At 37.4% G+C, this 23980-nt stretch overlaps 1 protein-coding gene across 2 annotated transcripts in view; it reads left to right on the top strand.

Moving 5' to 3' along the window:
* Positions 1–13138: 13138 nt before the first annotated feature.
* SLC38A9 (solute carrier family 38 member 9) overlaps positions 13139–23980 on the top strand; it is a 47773-nt gene continuing 36931 nt past the window's right edge. Inside the window, exon 1 of one of the 2 annotated variants that reach the window (XM_069492000.1) lies at positions 13139–13207. In XM_069492000.1, the coding sequence (XP_069348101.1) occupies positions 13167–13207 (41 nt within the window). In that variant the 5' untranslated portion in view covers positions 13139–13166. Of the gene's footprint in view, positions 13208–15468; positions 15927–23980 lie in introns of those variants that run through there. The other variant, XM_069492001.1, reaches the window with a different exon arrangement.

Below are 23980 nucleotides of genomic sequence, written 5' to 3'. Positions count from 1 at the left end.
TTGTTGAAAAAACAGGTTCTCCTGGTTTCCTACAGTTATTGTTCCTGGTTTCCTTCAGCTCTTTGAGCATATTTAAGACAGTTGATTTGAAGTATTTGTCTAGTGATTCCAATGTCTGGGCTTCCTAAAGGAATGTCCTTTTTTTTTTTTTTTTTGAGACAGAGTCTCATTCTGTTGCCCAGGCTAGAGTGCCGTGGCATCAGCCTCGCTCACAGCAACCTCAAACTCCTGGGCTCGAGCAATCCTACTGCCTCAGCCTCCCGAGTAGCTGGGACTACAGGCATGCACCACCATGCCCGGATAATTTTTTCTATATATTTTTAGCTGTCCAGATCATTTCTTTCTATTTTTAGTAGAGACGGGGTCTCGCTCTTGCTCAGGCTGGTCTCGAACTCCTGACCTCTAGCGATCCACCCGCCTCGGCCTCCCAGAGTGCTAGGATTACAGGCGTGAGCCACCACGCCCGGCCAGGAATGTTCTTTTAAATTTTTTTTCCCCAGTAAATAAGCCATACTTTCTTGTCTCTTTGCAGGCCTCAATTTTTTTTTTTTTTTTGAAAACTGGACATTTTGATTATTATAATGTAGCAATTCTAGATATCATATTCTTCCCCTCCCCACAAGGGTTTGTTGCTGCTGCTTGTTGTGACTGGTTTTTGTTTGTTTAGTGACTTTTTTGTCTTTTTTTTTTTTTGAAAAATAGTAAGTGATTTATTCACACAATGGAATACTAGAAAACAATGGAAATGAAGAATCATGTACAAATACATACAACAAAAATCTCACAAACACAATTGAGGAAAAGAAGCCATGTACAAAGAATGCATAATGTTTAATTCCATTCACATAACATCCAAAATCAGACAGAACTAATCTATGCTCTTAGAACTCAGGAGAGTGGTTACCCTTGGAGAGGAAGTAACTAAAAGGGAACCTGATAGGAGCTTCTGAGGTGATGTTGTATGTATGCACGTGTCCCATTTGGGAAAAATCACTGATGCTGTTTGTATAGATGTTACACTTCAATAAAAAGTTAAACAAAATGATTTGCCTCTGTCCGGATACTCAGCTCAGGATGGCATGTTTCCTTCTCTCTCAGCGTCTTCCCTTGCCTACAATTTCACACTTGGACTCTCAATTCCTAACTGTCACTTCCAAATGGTGAGGGTGGGAAGAGAACCACTCCCCCTTACTGACTAAACTAGATTTGCTATAGGTCTGGCTGTTAAAGGAGCAGGTCTACCAAATTGTGAAATCCAAGTCCATCTTTGCTTCCTGCCAATGTGCTCAAGTGCTCTCCTGCTTTCTCTACCCTCTCTCAACAAAGCCTCTTAGGAATAAATGCTCCTCTCAAGAAACAGTTAAGTAAGTATCAAAGTTTTGAACCAAAAGGAAGGTGCTCTAATAGTTAACATCTCAATTGCCGGTACTGGATGGGCAAGGAGCCATCTGGGCCTGACACCCTTGAGGTATATAACATGCAATTGGAATACAGGCCCAACTTGGGGGTGGAGGTGTTAAAATCCTGACTCTGTCTTAAGCAAGTCTATATCCTCTCTATGCCTTGGTTTCCTCATCATTAAAATGGGGATAATGGTGCTTACCTCATAGAATTGTTATAAAGATCAAAATGACTTACCACATGTAAAAAAAAATTTAGAAAAATGATTAACATAGGTAGGAGCTTAATAAATGTTATAAGTATATTATTAAATAAGTGTAGCAGTCATTGCATTGGTTGCCTTCAAAGAATTAGGAATGCTGCTCTGTCAGAGGGCACAAAATTAAAAACTTATCAGGTGTGCAGTATTTGATACAACAGCAACTAGTGAGGTTGTAACACCATACACCTATACTTCCTATTAGACAGACATGCCACTAAATACCACAGGCATTTTGGTACAACTTCTATTACTGGGCCCCGAAACTAGCCCTTGCTTTGCAGACCTAGAGACCTTTGCAGTGACTGGCTCGAGATAACCCAAACATACAAAGCCTGAGGTAGACAACAGACAGTCAGTTTATCAACAATAAAAAATAACGTTCAGTAGCTAGAATATTCACACTGGCATTTTCACCCTATAGGCAGACCTTTATGGGAAGCCAAATCTCCATTAGGATACTTGAATACATACCAAAATAGCATAATGGTGATAAGCTAAGACAGGCTGAAGAATAAATCCCCAAAAGAGCTAATAGGTCTGGAAATCTGGATAGCTCGTGCCTGACAATGCTTTTTCTGCTTTTCTTCTCTTGACCAACAATGTACCCTGCCTCAAAGCCTGTCCAACTTTGTATGCCTCTGCTCTGATCCTATATTAACACACAAAGTCATACAGCAATCATATTTCCTCAATTTCCAAGTGTAGGTGGGGGAAGCAGGCTAGGAAACGCACTATACCTATAATCTACCTTTCAGTCATTACATATTTGTCTATATTAGTAACATAAGGGAGGGTCTCTACCCAATGCCTTCTCTCACTGAAGGGAAATTTCCTTGGGGAGTTACACTATATCCAGAGTGCTTGGTGGGCACTAGGGGTGGAGGGCCCAGCCCAACAGTGTGGTGCCCAAGGCTCGTGGCACTCTGCAGGTTAGCCCCTCAGATGTGGTGGCAAATTGCCAGCTTCTTTGCCTGAACACTGTGGCCACTAGTGCCATTCCTTGAGCATATTCTAGGCCCAAAAAATTCAATGTCAGCATTGTTGGTTACACCACAATCCAGCCATGTTCCCAGACCAATCAGTTGGATCTCTAGTTCTGTTATTTCTATAAATGGCTGATTTGATCTTCATTTCTAATTTCATTCTCAGAGGATAAACTGCATGGCAGAGCTGGTGAGTGTCCTGTAGTCTCTCCTAGGAACCGCCTACTTTACTGTTTAGTGACTTTTCTGAACCAATTCTGTAAAGTCTGCATTTTTTATTGTTTGGTCCTGTTAGTTTAGTGGTCAGCTAGTGATTTAACAGAGATTTCCTTTATTAAAAGCCTGTAACCAAAAAATAAAAAGATAAACAGCCAAAATACGACCAAATACTCCCAGCCTTTGCCAATCAGCTGTGTTGGGGCACTCCTTCAATCCTTAGCCAGGTAGTCTACAACAGTGCCTTAGCCTTTACTTTCAGCTTGCATGGAGACTGAAGGTCAGCCAGAGGTGAGAGTTTAAGGTGTTCTTAGGTCTTTTCAGAACATGTATGCACACTTAGGGCATGCACATGGCCTTCTAGATTCCCCAGAATAAAAGGCTTTTCAAAGCCTTTATTCACTCAAGTATCTCTTTCCCCAGCCTCTTCTTTCCTAGGACTTTTGGTCTGTTTATACTTTGCCCCCCATGGCAGTGGCTAATGTTTGCCTTTTTATGTTTTTGACAAACACTGCCTGGGAAGCTGCCTCAGCCCTGAGAAAGCTCTGAGGTAGGTGAAACAAAGTTAAGCCCTTGAACTGAACCTTCAGGGAACCATCAGACAGGTCAAAATACACAACTACAATTTCTTGAGAATAAGAATCACATTGTTCCATCTGGTGCCAGCAATCCACACCAGAAATGTGGGCTGCCATCTTTAAGGCTACTGTCAACCCAGACAGTGGGAGATGACCACAGAGCTCTCTTGCCAAAATTCAGCAGTTTTCTCCTCATTGAGTGTTCCTCTGGCTGTTTTAAGTTTTTTTTAGTTCCAGAGTTTCCAAAACCAGTGATTCTGACAGTTTTGCCAGCTTATTTGTTACTTTTGTAAAGGGACAGTGTGTTTGAGTTCTCTGTTGTGCCATTTTTGCTGACATCACTTCATACCACTTATTTTTGCGCTTTCTAGCCTTGCTAAAATTATGTTCTAAGCCTGGAATGCAGAGAAAGAAGAAAATTTTGCTATTCCTAAAGCGATCAAAAAAACATATTATTGACTTGAAGGCAGGGCCAAAGAGCAATTGCAAAAGTTTTTGAACAAGGACGCCATCAATAAAATAACTTTTATCTACCTTAAAGGCAACATTTACTAAGTCATTTGCCTTATATATGTAAAGCCCTCTACAATAAAAGTGATGTTTGAGAGCACAGGTTTTGAGATAAGACATTAGTTTGAATTCCAGATCTGCTGCCACTTAATAGTTGTTTGGCCTTGTACAAGGCACTTAAATTTTCTAGGACTGTTTCCTTAACTGTAAAATAGGGAAAACACACACTTCTATAATTGTGTAAAGACTTAGAGATATTACATGTAAAATTCTTGGCACTCGTTGTTACTATTTGTTAAATTTGAGTTTTTAAATTCTAGTTCTTTATCCCATTACATTGTTTTTTCAGATTGTTTGGTTTTTAAAAAAGAGCCACTGGGTTCCTATGCAAGAAGAGCTTAGGGGTTGCCATATGGTTTCGGGGGCTTACCTTGAGCTGACTTTCATAGCAAACACATTAATTTTACTTATATTGTATGTTTATTTGGGGTGGCTTTGGGAACAATTGGGGGGCGCTACAATCCTTCTAAAGTCCCTCTTTAGCCTACAGACGCATTTTTTCAACACACAAAAAACAAATCCAAATGAGTAGACGAGAGAGGAAGCATGCCAACCCAACAATTTTTTTTTCAAACCAGCCTCCCTTCGTGTCCACAGGATCCAAGCACGTAACCAGAGTACAGAACACCAGCCTGGAAAGCCCGAGAGGAGGAGTCAGCCCTAGATGGAGAGGCCGCATCAGCGTTTTCTCACGTGGCCTCCGGGGCTGTAGGGACAGCAAGAGATCTCGACCTTCCTTCTAGATCCCCGGCCTCAAGCACTGAAAGGAGACTGGAATCAGGCTGCAGTTCGGACCACACTCGCCCACCTGGGGCGCCGGCAGCCGCGCCTGCTGAAGCCGAGAGGGCTGGGCTCTGCAGGGAGGAGCGTGCCGGCAGCCGCAGAGACCTCTGGGAGTTGTAGTTCGCAGCGGCGGGAGGCTTGACAAGGACCGCCGGCTTGGCGCGCTCAGAACTCTATTCCCCGCCGGCCCCCGCGGCCGAGGCCATTGCCGCTTCCTGTTTGGTGGACAAGGAACCCGGCGGTCACAAATTGCGAGGATTTGGGAAGGGGTCTTTGTTTTCCTGCCCAGTTTTCCGAGATTGAGTGCTTGGCTTGCCCGGGTAGAGCACGTTCCCACGTCTAGCAAACTCACCCCTCGGGAAGGTAGGAAGGGTACCGAAGGGAGACGGCAGGAAGGGTTTAGCAAGCGGTGAAGCCAGCTGTCACCTGCGTTAGTTCTTTGGTGCAGCGCGTCGGAACAGTGGCTTCTCAGGGGAGAGAGAAGGCCAAAGCCGGGGGCTGCAGAGACTGCTCCGGAGAGGTGGTGTGAGCTCCTCTCAGGGCTCGAGACAAGAAAGTCAGGGAGTCCCGCAGGGGCTGAGGGACGCCGAGGGGCTGTGGGAATCGGTGTCTGCTGGCGCCTTAGCGAAAAGGCAGGGTTAGGGTAGAATGAATACCCTGAATCCCAGGTGGGAGAAGGAGGGAGCAGGGGAGTTGGGGGAATTGCAGGAATGGGAGCGCCTTTCTCTATCCCAAGTAGAGAAAGAGCTGGAGAGAGGAGATGGGGAGGAAGCCCCTTTCAACTCGGACCACAGATGGGGTGAGGGCCATGACTGGTAAGCCCTCGCCAAGCTTTTCACACGACTCAGTTATGAGAATGAGTGTCTTGATGGTGGGTGGCTTGACATTTTATCTGTCTTAGAATAGTTGAGCTGGAAGGGGAGTTTCAGAGCAGCTGCATTCTCCTCACTTCCTACAGGTAAGGAAACTGAGGTCCACTGAGTTGAAGAAACCCACTCAACACCAGACAACAATTTAGTGAGGAACTTGATTAAAACCTAAGTGTTATGACTCCTAGAGAATGCCTTATCCATTGCTGACATCAGTAGATCCGCAAACTCTAACTTGTAGCCCCATCTTTTTTTCTTTTTAAGGCCTTCAGACGTGACAAAGATTTGGCATATGCAGGATAACAGGCAGCCTCTAAAGGAAAAGTTTAAGTTTTCAATAGGTCAAAATAACCTTTGTTGTAACTTGAAGAAAAATCACTGTGCCTCAGAAACAACTACAAACTTCATATTAGCATAAAAGGTTAGTAGCAAAGATGTCACCTGTAGTTTCTTTTGCCTCTAAAAAGATAAAATTTACCTTTCCTTCCCCAACTTATGTCCACTAGAGCTCTGGGAATAGTTAGCCTTAGATTTCTTTTCACAAAATAAATACTATATATTTCAGTTATATACATAAAAATATTATATGTTAATTGTGATTTTGCAATACCCTAAATATTTACAATAAAGAGTGAACTCAGCATGGGAGGATGGAATACCAACCTGAATTATAAATTAAAATAATTATAGTATTTTTTTCAAAAGGATATTTGTGCATAAAAATTTTTAAAAAATCATGAAGAGGTTAAAAATTTCTACCATGCCTGCATTTTATAACACACTTATATTTCAGTCCTTTGCTAGAGTTCTTTCTTTTTTATTGCCTAAATGTAACTTGAGAGCACATAGTGTTTTGGTGTAGAAAAAGAGGTTCTTTGGTACTATAATATTGCTTTGGTAATTTATTAAACCACATTGTCCTCCAGCACTGTCAAATTTAATGCCTTTTGAAGCATTTATTGATCAGGGTGGAAGCATGTTCCAACTGTCACATCAGAATTGGAGCATTATAGCTCCAATTGGCTGACCAGTAAATGATTCATAAGGAAAGGATTTAGATAAGTTTGTTATCTAAATATCTTTTAATATGTTTATAACAGTTAGAGACTTACATAGAAGAAAGCACATATACGTAGCATAACTGCCTCCACCAGGGTGCCTTTTTTATGGTGTGGTTCCATTTGCTTTTATATTGACATACTACAGAGGCGGATAAACTATGACCACATTTGACCTGCTGACAGATATATTTTCTTTTTATAAAGTTTTATTAGAACACAGCCACGTGCACGCATTTATATATTGCTTTTCATGCTTAAAGGTAGAACTAAATAGTTGCAGGTAACATATAGCTTGAAAAAGCCTGTATTACTGTCTGGCGCTTTACAGAAAAAAATATGTCAACCACTAGCCTAGTAAACCGAATATAAATATAGTATCTGAAACTCTATAACATTTGCAGAGATTAGGTAATACTAATTTTTAGCCTCTGAGAAAGAGCATATAAATGCTGTATGTGGGTCCACATTCACATTTGTTTATGCAAAAACCAGCGTATTCTATCGCAGATTGATGCTAGCATCTTGGCTTAGATACTATAGATTTGCTTTTGCAAAGAATTGTGAAAGGAAGTTTCTGACCTTAGTATGAAAAGGGCTGATATTCTTTGAGATATACTCCTTTTTAAAATAATGTCATTCTAGCTTTCTTTGGTTGCTCTCTATGTCCTTTTCATGGAAAGAAGTGCACTAACATTTTAAATGGAACTTGGAAGTACCATGCAAGTCAGTTAAGCTTGTGATTCCCTACTGGGACCTGTCTCAGTCTGTTCATGCTGCTATAACAAAATACCTGAGACTGGGTAATGTATAAACAACAGAAATGTATTTCTTACGGTTTTGGAATTGGGAAGTCCAAGATCAAGACATCAGCAGATTTGGTGTGTTTGGTGAGGGCCTGGTTTCTGCTTATAAGATGGTTCCTTGTTGCTATGTCCTCACATGGTAGAAGGGACAGAAAGACAAAAAGTGCCTGGCTAGTTCCCTTCAATGCTTTTATAAGTTTGCTAATCCCATTCATGAGGGCTCTGACCTCATGAATTAATTATCTCTAAAAGGCCCTATCTGTAAATACTATCACATTGATGATTAAGTTTCAACATATGAATTTTTTTTTTTTTTTGAGACAGGATCTCACTCTGTTGCCCATGCTAGAGTGCAATGGCATCATCATAGCTCACTGCTACCTCAAACAGCTGGGCTCAGGTGATCCTCCCGCCTCAGCCTCCCAAGTAGCTGGGACTACAGGCATGGGCCATCATGATTGGGTAATTTTTCTATATTTTGTAGAGATGAAGTCTCACTATGTTGCTCAGGCTCTCAACATATGAATTTTAGAGGGGACATAAATAGTCAAATCATAGCAGGACTCCATACTAAAATCTTAAAGTAAACAACTAGGGACTTATTAAATGACTTAGGTTTGACCTAGTAGTCTTGCATCTGGGACTTTTTTTTAAACTCAGAGATCGAGTGAGATACTTAGAAGGGAATATGTCTGTTTATGTCATCTTGTATGTTTAGCTCCCATGGAATTGTATCAGTGTTACATCTATGACAAGTTAATGCTGTAGGAGTATTTAGCATTTTATCATTGATAGACTATTCTGTGTTATCATCTTTGTAATATTAGCTATGGAACTCTACCTCTGAACCTAATTCATCAAACTTCAGAATACCCTTACAGCTCTACTCATGAAAGACATTTAAAAAGGTATTAAATTTCTTTTGAAACATTCATGGAGAATTTGAAGATCAGGCCAATAGAGATAACTAAAAATTACCAGTTTCCTTACACTTCTTCATATTTACTTGAATATCGTTAAATCTTTGATTAAAAGGCACCAGGGAGTTTGGGCTCCTCATTTATGATTTGTTATTTTAAATCACTGTGGTATCATCATTTTTCTGCTTGTTTGTAATAAATAGCTAATTTTACTATGCCACAAAATTTCAGATTTGCTCAGAACAAACATACTACTGGCCAGGCGCAGTGGCTCACGCCTGTAATCCTAGCATTCTGGGAGGCCGAGGTGGGCGGATAGCTCAAGGTCAGGAGTTCAAGACCAGCCTGAGCAAGAGCAAGACCCCATCTCTACTAAAAAAAAAAAAAAAATAGAAAGAAATTAGCTGGACAACTAAAAATATATAGAAAAAATTAGCTGGGCATGGTGGCGCATGCCTGTAGTCCCAGCTACTCGGGAGGCTGAGGCAGGAGGATTGCTTAAGCCCAGGAGTTTGAAGTTGCTGTGAGCTAGGCTGACGCCACGGCATTCTAGCCAGGGCAAAAGAGCGAGACTCTGTCTCAAAAACAAAACAAAACAAAACATATACGACTAAACTGGAAACTTTATTTTAATTCCTGAACAACCTTCACGTTTTTCCCTAACCTTGATTATCACTTTTTGGTAAGGATGACTGAAATCCAAGGATCTATCTAGATTTCTCCTCGTTTCTGGTTTCCTCACATTCCATCTTTAGTTAAAGTAGTAATCTCCAGAAGTTGAAAGGATCCTCTTTCTCTAAACCACATTCTCAGTTTAATTTAGGAACCAATACTGCAGGGTGTAATGGTTTACAAAGTAAATCAAGAAGTATAGCCATGCATTTTTGTCATTGTTTATGCATCTTTAAGTATCTTTTTGACACTCTGATTGGCTATTGTCCTTTTACCTGTTTCACTGCCACTGGAAGGGTTGTTGCTGGCCAAGGAAATATCTAGCCTTGAGACAAAAACATTTGCAACAACGGAAACAAATTCATCTAAACTAGTTTGCTTCAAGAAAAACAAATTCATTATGTTTAACTCTGGATATCTAGGCGTGCATTTTCACTCATTCTAGTCCCAGCCATTGCCATTCTAAAATCTAGACAAAAGAGACCTGATTTTCAGATGCTTCTTTTGTCTTCCAAATAGCCTAACTCCTTTAAAGCAGATATCAGAGTATAGTGGAAATACCATTTGGGATGTAGGTGACCTGGTTTCAATCCTAGATGTGGCTTTAGTAGCTAAGTGATTTAGGACAAGTTACTTCTCTGAGCTTTAATTAATTAATTTATTTTTATTTTTTTGGTATTATGAAGGAAATACTCATTTCCCAAATACTAAGAATTAGTTAGAATTAATAATATTTAAAACATTAGGCCAGTAGTAGGCATTCAATAAATAAATGTTAGTTATGTCTCCCACTACCATTCTATAATATTAATTTGTCTTTTTTTCCCAAAATGACACCCAGTGTTCTTTAGCAATGAATTCCTTCCCTTTAGCACTATTTTTGACAGTTCAGTAATTCTATGAAGGTGAACCTTTTTATTTTTCATACCTTGCTGAGTTTACTTGCTTTATACTAAAGGCATGTAGATAATGTCAGCTGATTTTTTTCAGACCACTAAGTTAAGCCAATATTTAATTTTTCTAGTTACTTTTAAAGAGCCAGATTCATAATTAAAGTGATAGCTGTGTTTATTGAGCACACACTGTGTGCCAGGCACATTATGTATATTGTCTCATTTAAATCTCAAACCCTGTAAGACTAGTATTTTTATTATCCCTCAAACTGATGAATCTTAGGGAATTTAAATAAGTTGCCCAAAGTCACATAGTAAAGGGAAGAGCCAAGATTCAAATCCAGGCAGTCTTACGTGTGAGTTACCAACCACCACACTCTGCTTGATAGAATTGGAATAGGCCATATCCCAAGTTACCCAGTGTGTATAATTCAAACAAATTAATGCCTTGGCAATTTTTTGAAGGTATTTTTATCAGTTGTTGGAGATTTAGGAATGATAAGGTTCTGCCCACTTATCAATATTAAAATTTTTCTCTAGCATTTCTTAAGAACTCTATAGATGGCTTTTCTTCCCCATAGTATAACCATAAATAACCATTGAGTTTACCAATGTGAAGGTCATTGCTAATCCAACAAGAATAGATTCTGTGTGGTGATAGGGAAGATAGCATGGGTTTAAGAAAAAAAATGAGAGGGTCTTATTTATCATGTGCTGTTTATCTCACCTATTTTATATTTTCTTTTTCTCCTTTTTTGCCTTATTTTAGTTCAGTTTTTTTAATCATTCTCTTCTTTCCCCTCTACTAGATTTAAAGTTGTATACTGTTTTCTATATATTATGTTAATATCTACTTTAAAATTATGCCATCTATGTATAATATTAATCTGGACAATACAAGGATCTCAGAACACTTAAATTCCAAGACCTTCACCTGACTGTTTTTCTCTTTGGTCTGGAATTTAATTATTTTTTTCCTAACCCTATAATGTTTATTAATTCTCTTAGTTTCATTAAACTTCTTGAATCCGCAGATTGGTATCTTTTATGAATTCTGGAAAATTAGCAGCCATTATCTCTTCAAATATTCTTAATACCTCTCGTCTTCTTTCTTTCTGGTTCTCTAATTACATGCTTGTTAGACCTTCTCATTCTATCCATGTGTCTTAACCACTTTCCACATTTTCTGTCTTTTTTTCTCTGCCACAATCTAAATAGTTTCTTGTGACTTACCTTCCAGTTCATTAATTTTCTCTGCAACTTTTGAACTTATCCATAGAGTGTTAAGGTTTGGCTAGTGACTGTTTTTTCCTAAAAATTCACTCTCATCCTTTTTCAAACATTCTAAGTCAATTTTTAAAAATTTCCATGTTTTCTTTTATTTAAACATAATCATTTTATATTTTTATTCCAACAATTTTATAGTTGAAGTTCTTATGGATCTATTTCTGCTGTTTCCTCTGGTTCTCACTCATAGTACTTTATTTCCTTACATGCTAGGTTATTTTCAACTTTGTACTGTTCGTTGTCCTTAAAAGATTATTAGCAGGACTTCTTTGAGGCCTGGTGTGGAGATGTGTCCTCATAGAAAGGATTTACATTTGCTTGTATCCGTTGCCTAGAAGTACTACCAAGCAGGTTAATTTTAAGTTACATTCACAGCTTTAAGTGTTCCTTGACCACCTTATAAATCCCCAAGGAGTGCAGTTTATGGTACCAAATTATAACAGTTCCCCCTCCACAGATACAGTCCCACACTCTGGTTGTGGTCAAAGTTAAGAAAATTTCTCTGTAGTTCCTTTGTGAGGGAGTAAGGCACTTTTTTACTTCCTGTTAACACCTACTCTGATGGTAAAGTTCTTTAGAGTTCCAGCTGTATTGTGGGGAAGTAGAAGAGGGGATAATTTCTTATTATGATCATTTCTTACTTTGGATGAACACTGGGCTTTGTCTTCTATTTCCCTAATGCTACAAAAGGCTTTGAAAACCTCAGCCCAGATTCTCCTGGTATAGCAACTACCCTCTAGGCAGCAGCAGTTTCCTTGAGTTGTTTACCTCCCTAGGTTCTTTAACTTCTTCTACAATGGTCTGACTTTCCTCACTGTTTTTGATGCTTTTCAAAAGATTTTTAAAATATTTTACCCAGTATTTTTAGTTGTTTTCTGTAGGAAAATGGGTCCAAATAGCCTAATCTGCTTTATTGCTGGAAATGAATTGCCCCATTTATTATTTAGTAAGCTGAAGTTTCAATGGAAAAGAACCCAAACTCTGTAAAATAATTTAAAGAGATTTATTCTGAGCTGAATTTGTGTCACCATAGCCCGGGGAGCCACACTCAAGAGGGCTTTAGAAAGTGGTCTCCCTATGGTCGGATTATTGTTTGGTTTTTGTACACTTCAGGGAGACAGGAATTACATGTAAAGTCATAAATCAATACATGGAAGGTGTACATTGTTTTGGCCCAAAAAGGCAGGACATCTTGAAGGAGGGGCATTACAGGTTATAGATGGGTTTAAAGATTCTTTGATTTGTAATTGGTTAAGGAAATGAAGCTTTATCTAAAGACTTGGAATGTTTTAAGTTAAAATAAAGAAGTCTGTTAATCAGAGACAAGCCACCGGTATGTACTGGACATATACCCAGACTCAAGTGATCTGTTAAGTAAATTGATGACCTGCAGGTGTGGCTTAACCACACCTGCATAACCTTAGGCCTGTTGATGAATCACAAAGGATATCTCCAAGAAGGGAAGGGAGCATGACAAGGCATGTCTGACCTCCCTTCTAATGGCCAGGAACTCAGCTTTAGGGTATTTCTGGGGTCCCCTTGGTCAAGAGGGAGTCCATTTAGTCAGCAGGGGGGTTTAAGATTTTATTCACAAAAGTAACTCATTTCAAGTTAGTAAGTTTCTGGTAAATATTTCAGGCATGTACATCATTATATCTTTAACAAATTCCCATATTTTTCTAATTTCTTATGAATGCAAATGTATTACTTATAAATAGTAAGATATTTTAAAATTAAATTATTTATTTTCTGATTTATATAGGACTAACTTCCTCAACGCTTAGACTCTGAGGAAAATGGCAAAAATGGATAGTGATTCTAAGCATCTTCTCATCTCTGAGGTAGATCATGAAGTAAATTCTGGACCTATGAATATCCAGTTTGATTCATCAGATCTAAGATCCAAAAGGTAAGTGTTTAAAACATTTATTTCATAATTAGGATTTTTAATTATTAAAATAGAATTAATTGTAACCAAACATGTATAGATTTGATTATAAAATACCAAATTTCTTACAGGATTTGTATGTATGTATATAAGGGGGAAGTAAATAGGAATACTATTTCCTCATTTATATATGAGAGCGAGATTGTTTTACTAAACTCAACATCTATTGGGGGAGGGGCTGGGGTAAGTTTTACAAGTAAAATACATTCATATAATTCATTTAACATATATGTATTGATTACCTGCTTTGTGCAAGGTAATATGCTAGGTGTTGGAGATACACAAGTAAAAGTAATAGACGATCTTTACCTTCATTGAACTTAAATTCCAACAGATAATTTAAGATAATTTGAGTTTAAATTCTATTTCATTGTATATTGGGAATACCCAAAAGAATCCACTGAAAAATTATAAATAATAAGAGAATTCAGTAAAGTGGCTGCTTACAAAATAGGCAAAAATAAATGGCCTTCCAATGAGAAAATGTAATGGAAGAAAAGATAAAATACATAGAAATAGTCTTAACAAGAATGTGTAAAATCTATATGAGAGAAATTTTAAAATGCTCCTGAAGGGCATAAAATATGATTTCGAGTATTTCATCAAGTCTGAGATGCTACTAATTATAAACTGCATTTTATAAAATATAACACTAAGCAAAATTGCCAATACCTCTGATACAAAATCTCTTAGGACTTAGAATTTTTGTTTCGTATTTACTGAAAGAACTCTTGGGCTTATTTGATATTTTATCATGTATTTCTTGTGCAATATAAAAAGGAAAATACAAACACAGTATATCAGTTACGGTATTACTAACTCCTCACATTTAGAATCTGATTCTTCCGAATCACTTTTTGGCTTTGAGTCTTCAAAATAGGTGTTTTTCCCACACTGAATTGTCCTTTGTGCCATTAAGAACATTGATGATGTAGCATTTCTTGAAAAGATTTTCTTCCAGATCACTGACCCTTTGTGTTGATGCTTGTACTTTCCTGATCTTGCCAGAAGGTGTCACAGAAGGCTTTTTTTAACAGCATGACTCATATGTCTTCCTCAGATAGTCTTTAAATGGTTTGTCTGAAATAACCAGGAATGGCAATTACCTGTCATGCCACGAGGCATAACTACTATCATATTGCCACCTGCTGACAGTGATAAAAATGTATTCTAGATTATCATATGCATCCTTATTTAGAAATGTTTAAGTGTGTATATTAGTTTTTAAAATTTTATTTTAAATTTTTATTTTTTTTATTTTTGAGACAAGAGTCTCATTCTGTCACCCCGGGGTAGAGTGCAGTGGTGTCATCATAGCTCACTGCAACCTCCAACTCCTGGGCTCAAGCAATCCTCCTGCCTCAGCCTCCCAAGTAGCTGGGTCTACAGGCCTGCGCCACCATGCTGGGCTAATTTTTTTTTATTTTTAGAGACGGTGGTCTCCCTTTTGCTCAGGCTGGTCTTGAACTCCTGATCTCAAGCCATCCTCCTGCCTCGGGGCCTCGAGCACCCCCCCCCGCCCAGTGCTAGGATTACAGGCGTGAGCCATCATGCCCGGCCTAAATGTGTATATTAGAATCAGTAAAATATGATAAAAAGGCATATTCTGCTCTCAATGGGAAGGCTCTAAAATAAAGATGTCATACTCTTTAAATTTTAATCCATAAATTAATATGATTTCCCCCCAAAATGCTAGCAGCCAATCGCAAAGTTTATATGGATCAGCAATTTCAGTTGTAGGCATTAATTTACCGTGTCAAATGATATATGTACCAGGCTGTTTAATACAGTATTTTTTATAATAGCAAATATTGAAAACAATCAAAATGTCTTTTCTTACAAGAATGGATAAATTGTGGCCCATTACATTTATACAATGAAATATTTTTCATCTATTAAAAAGAAGGAGGTAGCTTTATTATATGTCAAAATGGAACAACTTTTCAACTATTTTGCTAAGTGAAAAATACAAGAACAGAGCAATATGAATAGTATACCACCATTTGGGTAAAAATAATACATTATATATAATACAATATGTATAAATGGAATCTGGGGGAATAAATAGAAACTATAAGAGTGGTTGCCTCCTTAGAGAGAAACTGAGTGCTTGAGGTGGGACGGTGTGGCAGATGGATACCCAACAATTGTTCAACAACCCCACCTATTCCTTGTCAACAGAATCCTAATTTTGTAAAAGTCACAATGGGTCTTAATCCAGAAGATGAAGTAGGGTTGGCTTAAGATAATCTTGATAACCTGTTCCTGGTTTTCTAGATTCTTAATTTTTTAGACTTTCTTACAGCTATAGGTGGCAATGTGAAATTTATCACAGAAGAAATTTATCATTGTCATTTATATTGGCCATCAGAAAAGATAATGAAATGAATCTTTTGATTCTCACTTGTATGTTCCAACATCAGCAAATATAAGTACTAATGAATGCTAACTGAATGCTCAGGGTTTCCTGAAACCTCTACATTCTATGACAAATAATTGACCACTGTGACAATAGAACATAGGTCATAAAAGTGTATTCCGTTACAATAAGTTGGCAGGAGTTCAAACAGTTCTCTGAAAGTTTGTTTAACTGGGTAGATTAAATGGAAATATATTATCTGTAATGAAATTTGTCAAAATGAGAGGGAATCAACTCTACAATCATGGCATAACTACCTAGGTAAGCATGTTTTAAGAAAGGCAAATATAGGGACTTAGTGGTACTGAATGCTAATTTTCTATTAAGAAAACAGAAACTATTTGATGAGAAAAAAGCATGAGTGTACCATAAAACATTGTTATTTCTGTTAAGAGATGGATTACTATAAAACTCATGTACACTGAGGGAAAAGTATCTTCCATTTAGAAGAACCAACTTAGACAACTGTTTCCAAAACTTCATTTTATAGTCACCTTATGACTTTGGTGATATCTCAGTACCACCTGTGTAATATTATAATTTAATATTTCTTTAAAATCTACTTTTAAAAATTAGGGTTAATTTACCTACATCTTCACCTATTTGTGAAATGGTAGATTTGAAGTGTTGCTTATACTTTTTTCTATTATGCATTGCTAAATACCAACTAGTTAAAATAGTATTCATCCTGTGCTACGTAGAATCATCTTACATTATCACCATACTTTGGGAAACTGTATTTGGCTCTCAGTGTATAGAAAACACTTGATACTTTTGAGATTACTCATTCTCATTTTAGCTTGTGGTTTTCAATCTCCTCCACTAGGTGGCAATCAAAATCATGTATTCGTTAAAATGTAAGAATTTTAGTGACTGCTTTGGACTAAAAGATAGCAGCATACTGAATCTGCTTATCATTTTGGTAGAAGTGGGGTCTAACTAAACTTAGTGGGAGGAAGGAGCTTGTCATTATAGGGGAAGGATACATGTCATAATCATTTGGATCATTTGGGGAGCTTTTCAAACTATGCAGGCCCACTTTTTGCTCTGCACACCTCCCCTTCCCCATCAGTTTTTCACCTGGTTTGGGGTGGAGTGAAGAGTGTGTGTGGAGGGATAGAAAGGTTTAGAAGTCTCCTGTGTTGATATATTCTGCTAGCAGTTACCGGTCTGAGAGATTATTTTCCTGCTTTTCCCAGACCTTCTGTTAACCAAAGATAGAGCCTAGTATTCAGGATTGTTTCATATTCTACTGCTGCTCTGAGACTATGCCCTGGGGGAGTTGATCATCCCAGTTAGCCTATAACCAAATTGTGAAATGGTTAATTTTTTTTTTTTTTCAATCTTCCTCTACCACTGTTTCCTCTTCCATTTTTCCCAGGTCCTAGGGCTTTCATATCCTTCTGTGTTTGCCCAGTGTTATCCAGGGCAGGAATTTACTCAGATTTAACCCCCTAGGCAATACCTTATAAACCATACTTTTCTTCTGCCCCTTATTTACCAGTACTTATCTGTCCTATTCCTGCCAGGGCTCGGTTGTTGGCTTGGTATTATAATGGAAAACAATCTGATGTGTCAGAGACCTAGTCTAATACCTTTCAATGGTTCCTTGCATTTTAGCATGAAGAATCCTGAAAATATAAAATCCTAACCTAAAAGTTTAAGATTTTTCTAATTGATAACATTTCAAGTGCTCTGATAAGCCAGTGGGGTAGAGGTGGATATTTAGAATAGGCAGCATTTCTAGTGTTCTTCACCAAACACACTATGTATGCTATGGCACCTTATTTCTTATGTCTGTTCCTCTGTAAACTGGCCCCTCTGTTTTACCTGTCACTAATACTGTCACTGTAGAACAGCCTAAATTGACTGTTTTTGGTGCTTGTGGTCCTAGGAGAGAGAGGGGAAGAAAGAAAAATATGTAGAAAAATAATTTGAAAGAATAAAAGGATTCAGATGGGACTGGAAATAAGGTCCCAGTCTAACAAAGTTTGTGTTTAGATTTAAGGCATCTCCAGCTTGATAGCCATTATTGTTCTCTTTAAGCACAAGAGAAGCCTGAAGAAAGTGGTGGCTTAGTTGGATTTGACTAGTGCTCATTAGGGCCAAGTCAAAAGTGTGTTTTGTTGAGAGGAAAGGGTATAACGCATTAGGCTAGTGTCATTCTCTGCTCAATATTGTAACATATCCAAGTATATTTAGTCAAAATGGTTTTAGTGAAATAGAGAAATAGTACTGAAAAGCAATGAAACCAATGGCAAGTATATAACAAGAGATTTGAGACTTCTTTTAATAAACTTAAAGCCAAATATTATTGAATTAATGGAGGCACATGAAATGCAAGGATCTTATTAAAGTCCAATGGCCCAATAATATGGAACTGATCTTGTTAAAAATCATCTATTGAGATTTTGTATATTTAGCTTCCTGTTATTTTTTAGTCTTATTCTGAAATTGTCCCCAAAAGCCTATTATACAACTTTTTTAGGGGCTCTTATATTGATATTTCTTATTCCAATCTATTCTTTATTCCCTTGCCACAAGATATGGTTTCCAAGGTCTTTCAAATATTAACAGATAAATGAATGCCTCAACATTTTAAATTAGGACATATGTGTTGCATAAAATAATGTAGGGGATTATTTTGGTGTTGAACTTATAAAAAGGCCTGGCTCATTTGCAAGAACATCATACCTTCTTATTTTTTCTACTTCAATACTTTATAGTTTTCTTGACATGATACTTCAATTACGGTTATTTTTCATTTATTGTATACATATCTGACCTGGTATTGTTTATTCTAACACTAGACTTTTTTTCTAATGCTAGTTTTTATTTATGTCTACCAATATTTCTGCTTTTTTATTAACCTATACTTCATATGCAGAATTGCTTCTAATCTTGCCTTTCTTAAATCCTGGCTTATTCATTTCAATAGAAGCAAGCATTGGTCTTCTTCCTTATGTCTTTGAGTGTAGGCATGCTTGAGAATCTACACATTAAAATATGTATTATTTTATTATAAGCTACTATCATTTTATTTTTCTAAATTATGTCTATGTGTAGTTATATATTCTCTGTTTTATTAAGGCTAGTAAATGGGGTATTAAAACTAATTGCTTAAAAAGAGGGCATGGCCCTCATTCATGCATTGCTGGTGGAATTAAAACATGGTGCATCCAGTTTTGAGAACAGTTTGATAGTTCCTTAAAATGTTAAATAGAGTTATCATATGACCTAGCAATTCTACTCCTAGGTATCTATCCAAGAGAATTGGAAAACATATGTCTACACAAATAATTGTGAACAAATATTCATAATATTTAGAATGGCCAAAAGTGGAAACAAGCCAAATATTTATCAACTGATGTATGGATTAACTGAGTATGATATATGTCCATACACTGGAGTATTATTTGACTATAAAAAAAGAGTGAAGTACTGATATACGCTATAATGTTATGAACCTTGAAAACATGCTGTGTGAAAGAAGCCACATGAAAAAGGTCTCAAACTCCTGGCCTCAAGCAATCCTCCTGCCTCATCCTCCAAAGTAACTGGGATTATAAGCACAAACTACCGAACCCAGCATTAATTATTTTAAATAATGCTGTGATTAGCAGCTTTCTACATCATTTTTATAGCATATTTTATCTCTTTCTAACAGAGTCTCAAAAATATACTTATTAGAATAAAGGATATAAACACAATTATCCCTCTTGATACATTTAGCCAAATTGCTTTCTAGAAAGGTTGTGCCAACTTCTGCCAGCAAGGTGTGAAAGTTCCTATTTCAACATACCTTTTCTAGCCCTGCTTACTTTTTTTTTTTTTCCTAAGATATCTCTTATATTTTGTTTGTAACATTTTCCTATATGTAAAAGTTAGTTAGACAGGAGACAACTGGCAGAGCAGGTTTCATTTTGGACTCTTGCCTTTATAAATCTGTTCTGTTATTCTGGGATTGGTCTGCTGGAAAACATGCTATGCAACAAACAATGGATTCTGGTCAGGCTACTACAGTATTCAGCATCTGGATTGAAAATACAGCCGTCATCACCTGAATGACCAGTTTGTGTAGGCCATTTGTTGCTAGTGTCTTTCCAGTGGTAAAGCAGAAGTTCTCTCTAGTCCATCTGCCTTTCTTGAGAGCCATGATGATGATTTCTAAGGCTTGATGTGTAGTATCCCTTTCTTACGTGTCTTAGTCTGTTATGTGCTGCCGTAACAGAATACCTGAGACTGGATAATTTATAAAGAAAAGAAATTTATTTCTCATAGTTCTGGAGTTTGAGGAGTCCAAGATCAAGGCACCAGGCATTTGGCCTGGTGAGGGCGGAGGAGCTGAAGAGCAAGCTAGCCAAATGCTATGTGAAGCCTTTTTTTGAAAAGGCATTAATCCCTTGATGAGGAATGAGCCCTCATGGCCTAATCCCCTCCTAAAGGCTCTGCCTCTTAATATTAATACCATCACATTGGCAACACTTGCTTTCTGCAGGATACCCATTCAAACTATCATATAAAATTATGGGAGAGGAATAAGAGGCTCTCTTTCTTTGATCTGTTTAAAGAGTAGATGTGGGGTTTGGGTTTTTTTTTTTTTAATTAAGATAATTAAGAAAGCAATTTTAGTATTTGTTTGAAAATCACTGTATTAAAAATAAGATGTATCTCAATATATTTACATATTTATTGACTTCTTTACCTTCTTTCATTGTCTGGTTTTTAAGGAAAGGAAATTTTAGTTAAAATGCTAGCCTGGCATTTTTCTTATTCCCCACTTCTTTTTCTCATGGGGAATTATTAGGTTATGAAACTGGAAATTTTATTTCTCTTCCAGAAATTCTTTTGGTAGATTTGTGTAAGAAGGAGAACAACAATTGGCGTGGCATTGCAGGCTGAAGCCTACCATTTATTTATAATTAAGACAAGCTCTTTATTTCAAAATATTAAATTAATAATACTCCTGTTCAATTATTACACTTAAGTAAATTGAGACAATTTGTGATATATTTTGGCATCCTCATAAAGTGGATAAAAGGAGAAGCTACTTGGGGAACTGTGCCCTCTGGGAAATTGTTCTCGCATTCCTAATCTTCCTTTATGGAATGTCACTCACTGTGTCCCTTTTGGAGGTGCTCTTTCTAGGTGAAAGGTGGGAGGGAGTGGCGGTGGTAGCATGGCTGTTTACATCAACCTAGAGAAAAACCAAAGCATCTTAACTTGATTGAAATGTTCCTGGATGATTTTAGAATTCTTTAAGTCTCATTCCAGTGCTGATACTTTAAAAACCCCCCAAACCTTATATTTCTGTTACTCATCATTTTGTAGCCATAAAAGATTATTTGTCTCAGCACAGTAGAATTAAAACATAATTTATGGATTTTTTTTTTAAAACCAAAATCTGAAAGCATGAATTGCATTGGAAGGAATTTTGAAATTCATTCCTAGCAGAATCTGTATTTAATCAAGATATATGGTCCTGAGAATTAATTTTCAGGTCAAATTCTTTGTCCATATGTTGTTGATGAAGATGTTTGCTTGTGGCTAAGTAACAGCTTAGAATTCTAAAATGGGGAACCCATAACCTTCAACCAAGTGTTTATCAACATTTACTTTTTTCCAATCCTTTTTCATCATACCACTCTTATCAGGTAAAAAGATAACAATAACAATCTAAAACAATGGGACTGTATTTGTATGTCTGCCTTCACGTGTTCATTTGTAAATTATGATGTACATACACTTCTGTACTTACGTATTATGTACTCAACATACATAATAATAGAAATTTTTAAATGATAAGAAAGATGTAATCAATCTTGATAAAATTAACTTTAAGTTTTATTTATTAAAGTATAGTAAAATTTGTTTTTACTTTCTATCAATAACAATTCATTATGCTTTATTATTTTTAAATCTTATAACACCTTGTAACACAGTAATTTAAACTTATTCAAAGTTCATTTCATTCTCTTCCCACAATGTGTAATGTTTTGTTGAAATTGCTTGGTGAATTTTCATCCTTCGTGGTATCACTTAATTCTTACATTTAGTGATTGCATTGCTAGTTTGTATAGTCTCATGTTCCATGCTGTTTTTAAAGTTCAAAATACTAATGTTTTGTTGGTTTAATATTGTTGATGTAGAAACAACCAGTAGCTTTGTTCACCTGTCTTAATTTTCTCTCTAGTCTATCCCCTAACCTCTCCTCTCCTCTTTTCCACTTTTCTGCCTTCTCCTTCATTCCTGAAACCCTCCCAGCTCTACTTTATCACTCAGTTCCAGCAATCACCCCCCAGTGTGCGTGTGCACGCATGCACACACACACACACACACACACACAGAAGAAAAAAAACAGTAATGATTTAAAGAGAGCCCTCAGAAGGTGGTAAATCTCTCTGCTGGGAAAAGGGGAGGAGTTGATAGAACTGATACAGAAAAGTGGACCCCAAAACTGGGGTCCAGCCTGAAGGCCAAGTAGGTTTTGGGCTTCATGCAGGAAATAATTCAAGAGCAAGCCGACAGAGCAAAAGCAAGTTAAATGAGGGAAGAAAAGAAAAAAGAAACGTGGCTACCCCATAGACAGAGCATTGGCTGTCTCTCAAAGCAGTGACTATCTCGCAGAGCAACAGAGAGGAGCACTTTGTGAATTTCCAGGATCTTATTTTATACCTTCTATTTAATTTTATGTTAAGCAGAGGGAGAAGTATTCATAAGATTTCTTCTGGGAGAGGGGTGGGAAATTCTCAGAACTGAGGGTCCTCCTCTTTTTAAACCATATAGGGTGACTTCTGGAAGTTGCCATGGCATTTGTAAACTATCATGGGGCTGGCTGGGGGGAGTTTTAACACTGACTGACAAAGTAGTTGCTTTTTAAAAAAACATGTTATACAAAGAAAATTCTGATAATGGATGTTCAGAAATGTTTCTATTTTTACATGATATTATTGCTGAAAATATTGTGTGTCACCAATAAAAACTCATATCTGCAATTTCATACACATGGATTCAAAATTTTCAAAGATTTAAAAACTTCCAGACTATCATGGGGCTGGCTGGGCACAGTGGCTTATACCTGTAATCCCAGCACTTTGGGAGGCTAAGGTGGGAGGATAACTGGAGGCAAGGAGTTTGAAACCAGTAACCTAGTGAGACTCTGTCTCCACCCAAAAAAAAAAAAAAAAAAAGTTAAAAAACTTGCTGGGTGTGGTGGCGCATGCTTGTAGTCCCAGCTACTCAGGAGGCTGAAGCAGGAGGATCGCTTGAGCCCACGAATAGCCCACAAGTTCAAGGCTACAGTAAGCTGTGATAATGCCACCGCACTCTAGTCCAGGCAACATGATGAAACCCTGTCTCAAAAACAAAAACAAAAAACCCACACTATCTTTACCTTGAAGGGAGTTAAAGGGAGATAGAGTAAGTATGTGGGGGAGATTGTTTGTTTTTTGGTTTTTAATATCTGCTATGTACCTATGTAGCACACTGTTGACAGCCACGTGTCCTTGAAGAGGTCAGCAAATTTGGAATGGTTGTCTTAGCTGTAGAAGAAAAATAAATAACTCATTTAAATTTGACAGTTCTTTAAGGTACTTTGCTACAAGATAACCAACAAATTTCTGTATGGCACAAAAGATTTTTAGGGTCCCTCTCAATCTCATTACCTCTTCTTCTTCTTCTTTTTTTTTTTTTTTTTTTGAGACAAACTCTCTCTGTTGCCTGGGCTAGAGTGCAAGGGCGTCATCATAGCTCACTGCAACCTCAAACTCCTGGGCTCAAGCGATCCTCCTGCCTCAGCCTCCCGAGTAGCTGGGATTACAGGCGTGTGCTATGATGCCTGGCTAACTTTTCTATTTTTATTGGAGATGGGGTCTCATTCTTGCTCAGGCTAGTCTCAAACTCCTAAGCACAAGAAATCCTTCCACCTTGGCCTCCCAGCATGCTAGGATTACAGGTGGGAACTGCCATGTCTGGCCTTCAATCTCATTACTAAGTTTTGAAAGAAATTTTCATTTAAGATCTATGTTTAAAGCTTTTTATCATATGATATATCTCATGTACAGGAAAGTACATTGTGTATGTACAATTTAAGAAATAATTGTAAAGCCAGTACCCATCCAGCCACCACCAAGGTCAAGAAGTAGCAGCACCCCAGAAATTCCTTAAGTGTCCTTCAGCAAACACATCCCCTTTCCTCTCTAGAGGTGACCACTCTCTTGACTTTTATTATGGTTTTATTGTCTATATATCCCTAAATACATAATTCAGTTTTACCTGGTTTTGTGCGTCAATGTTGGGTATAAACCTTCTTAAGA

The sequence above is a fragment of the Eulemur rufifrons genome, chromosome 17, assembly GCF_041146395.1.
Source record: "Eulemur rufifrons isolate Redbay chromosome 17, OSU_ERuf_1, whole genome shotgun sequence".
Taxonomy (NCBI): Eukaryota; Metazoa; Chordata; class Mammalia; order Primates; family Lemuridae; genus Eulemur; species Eulemur rufifrons.
The sequence above is the reverse complement of the archived record's forward strand: the minus strand, read 5'-3'. Positions and strand labels throughout refer to the sequence as shown.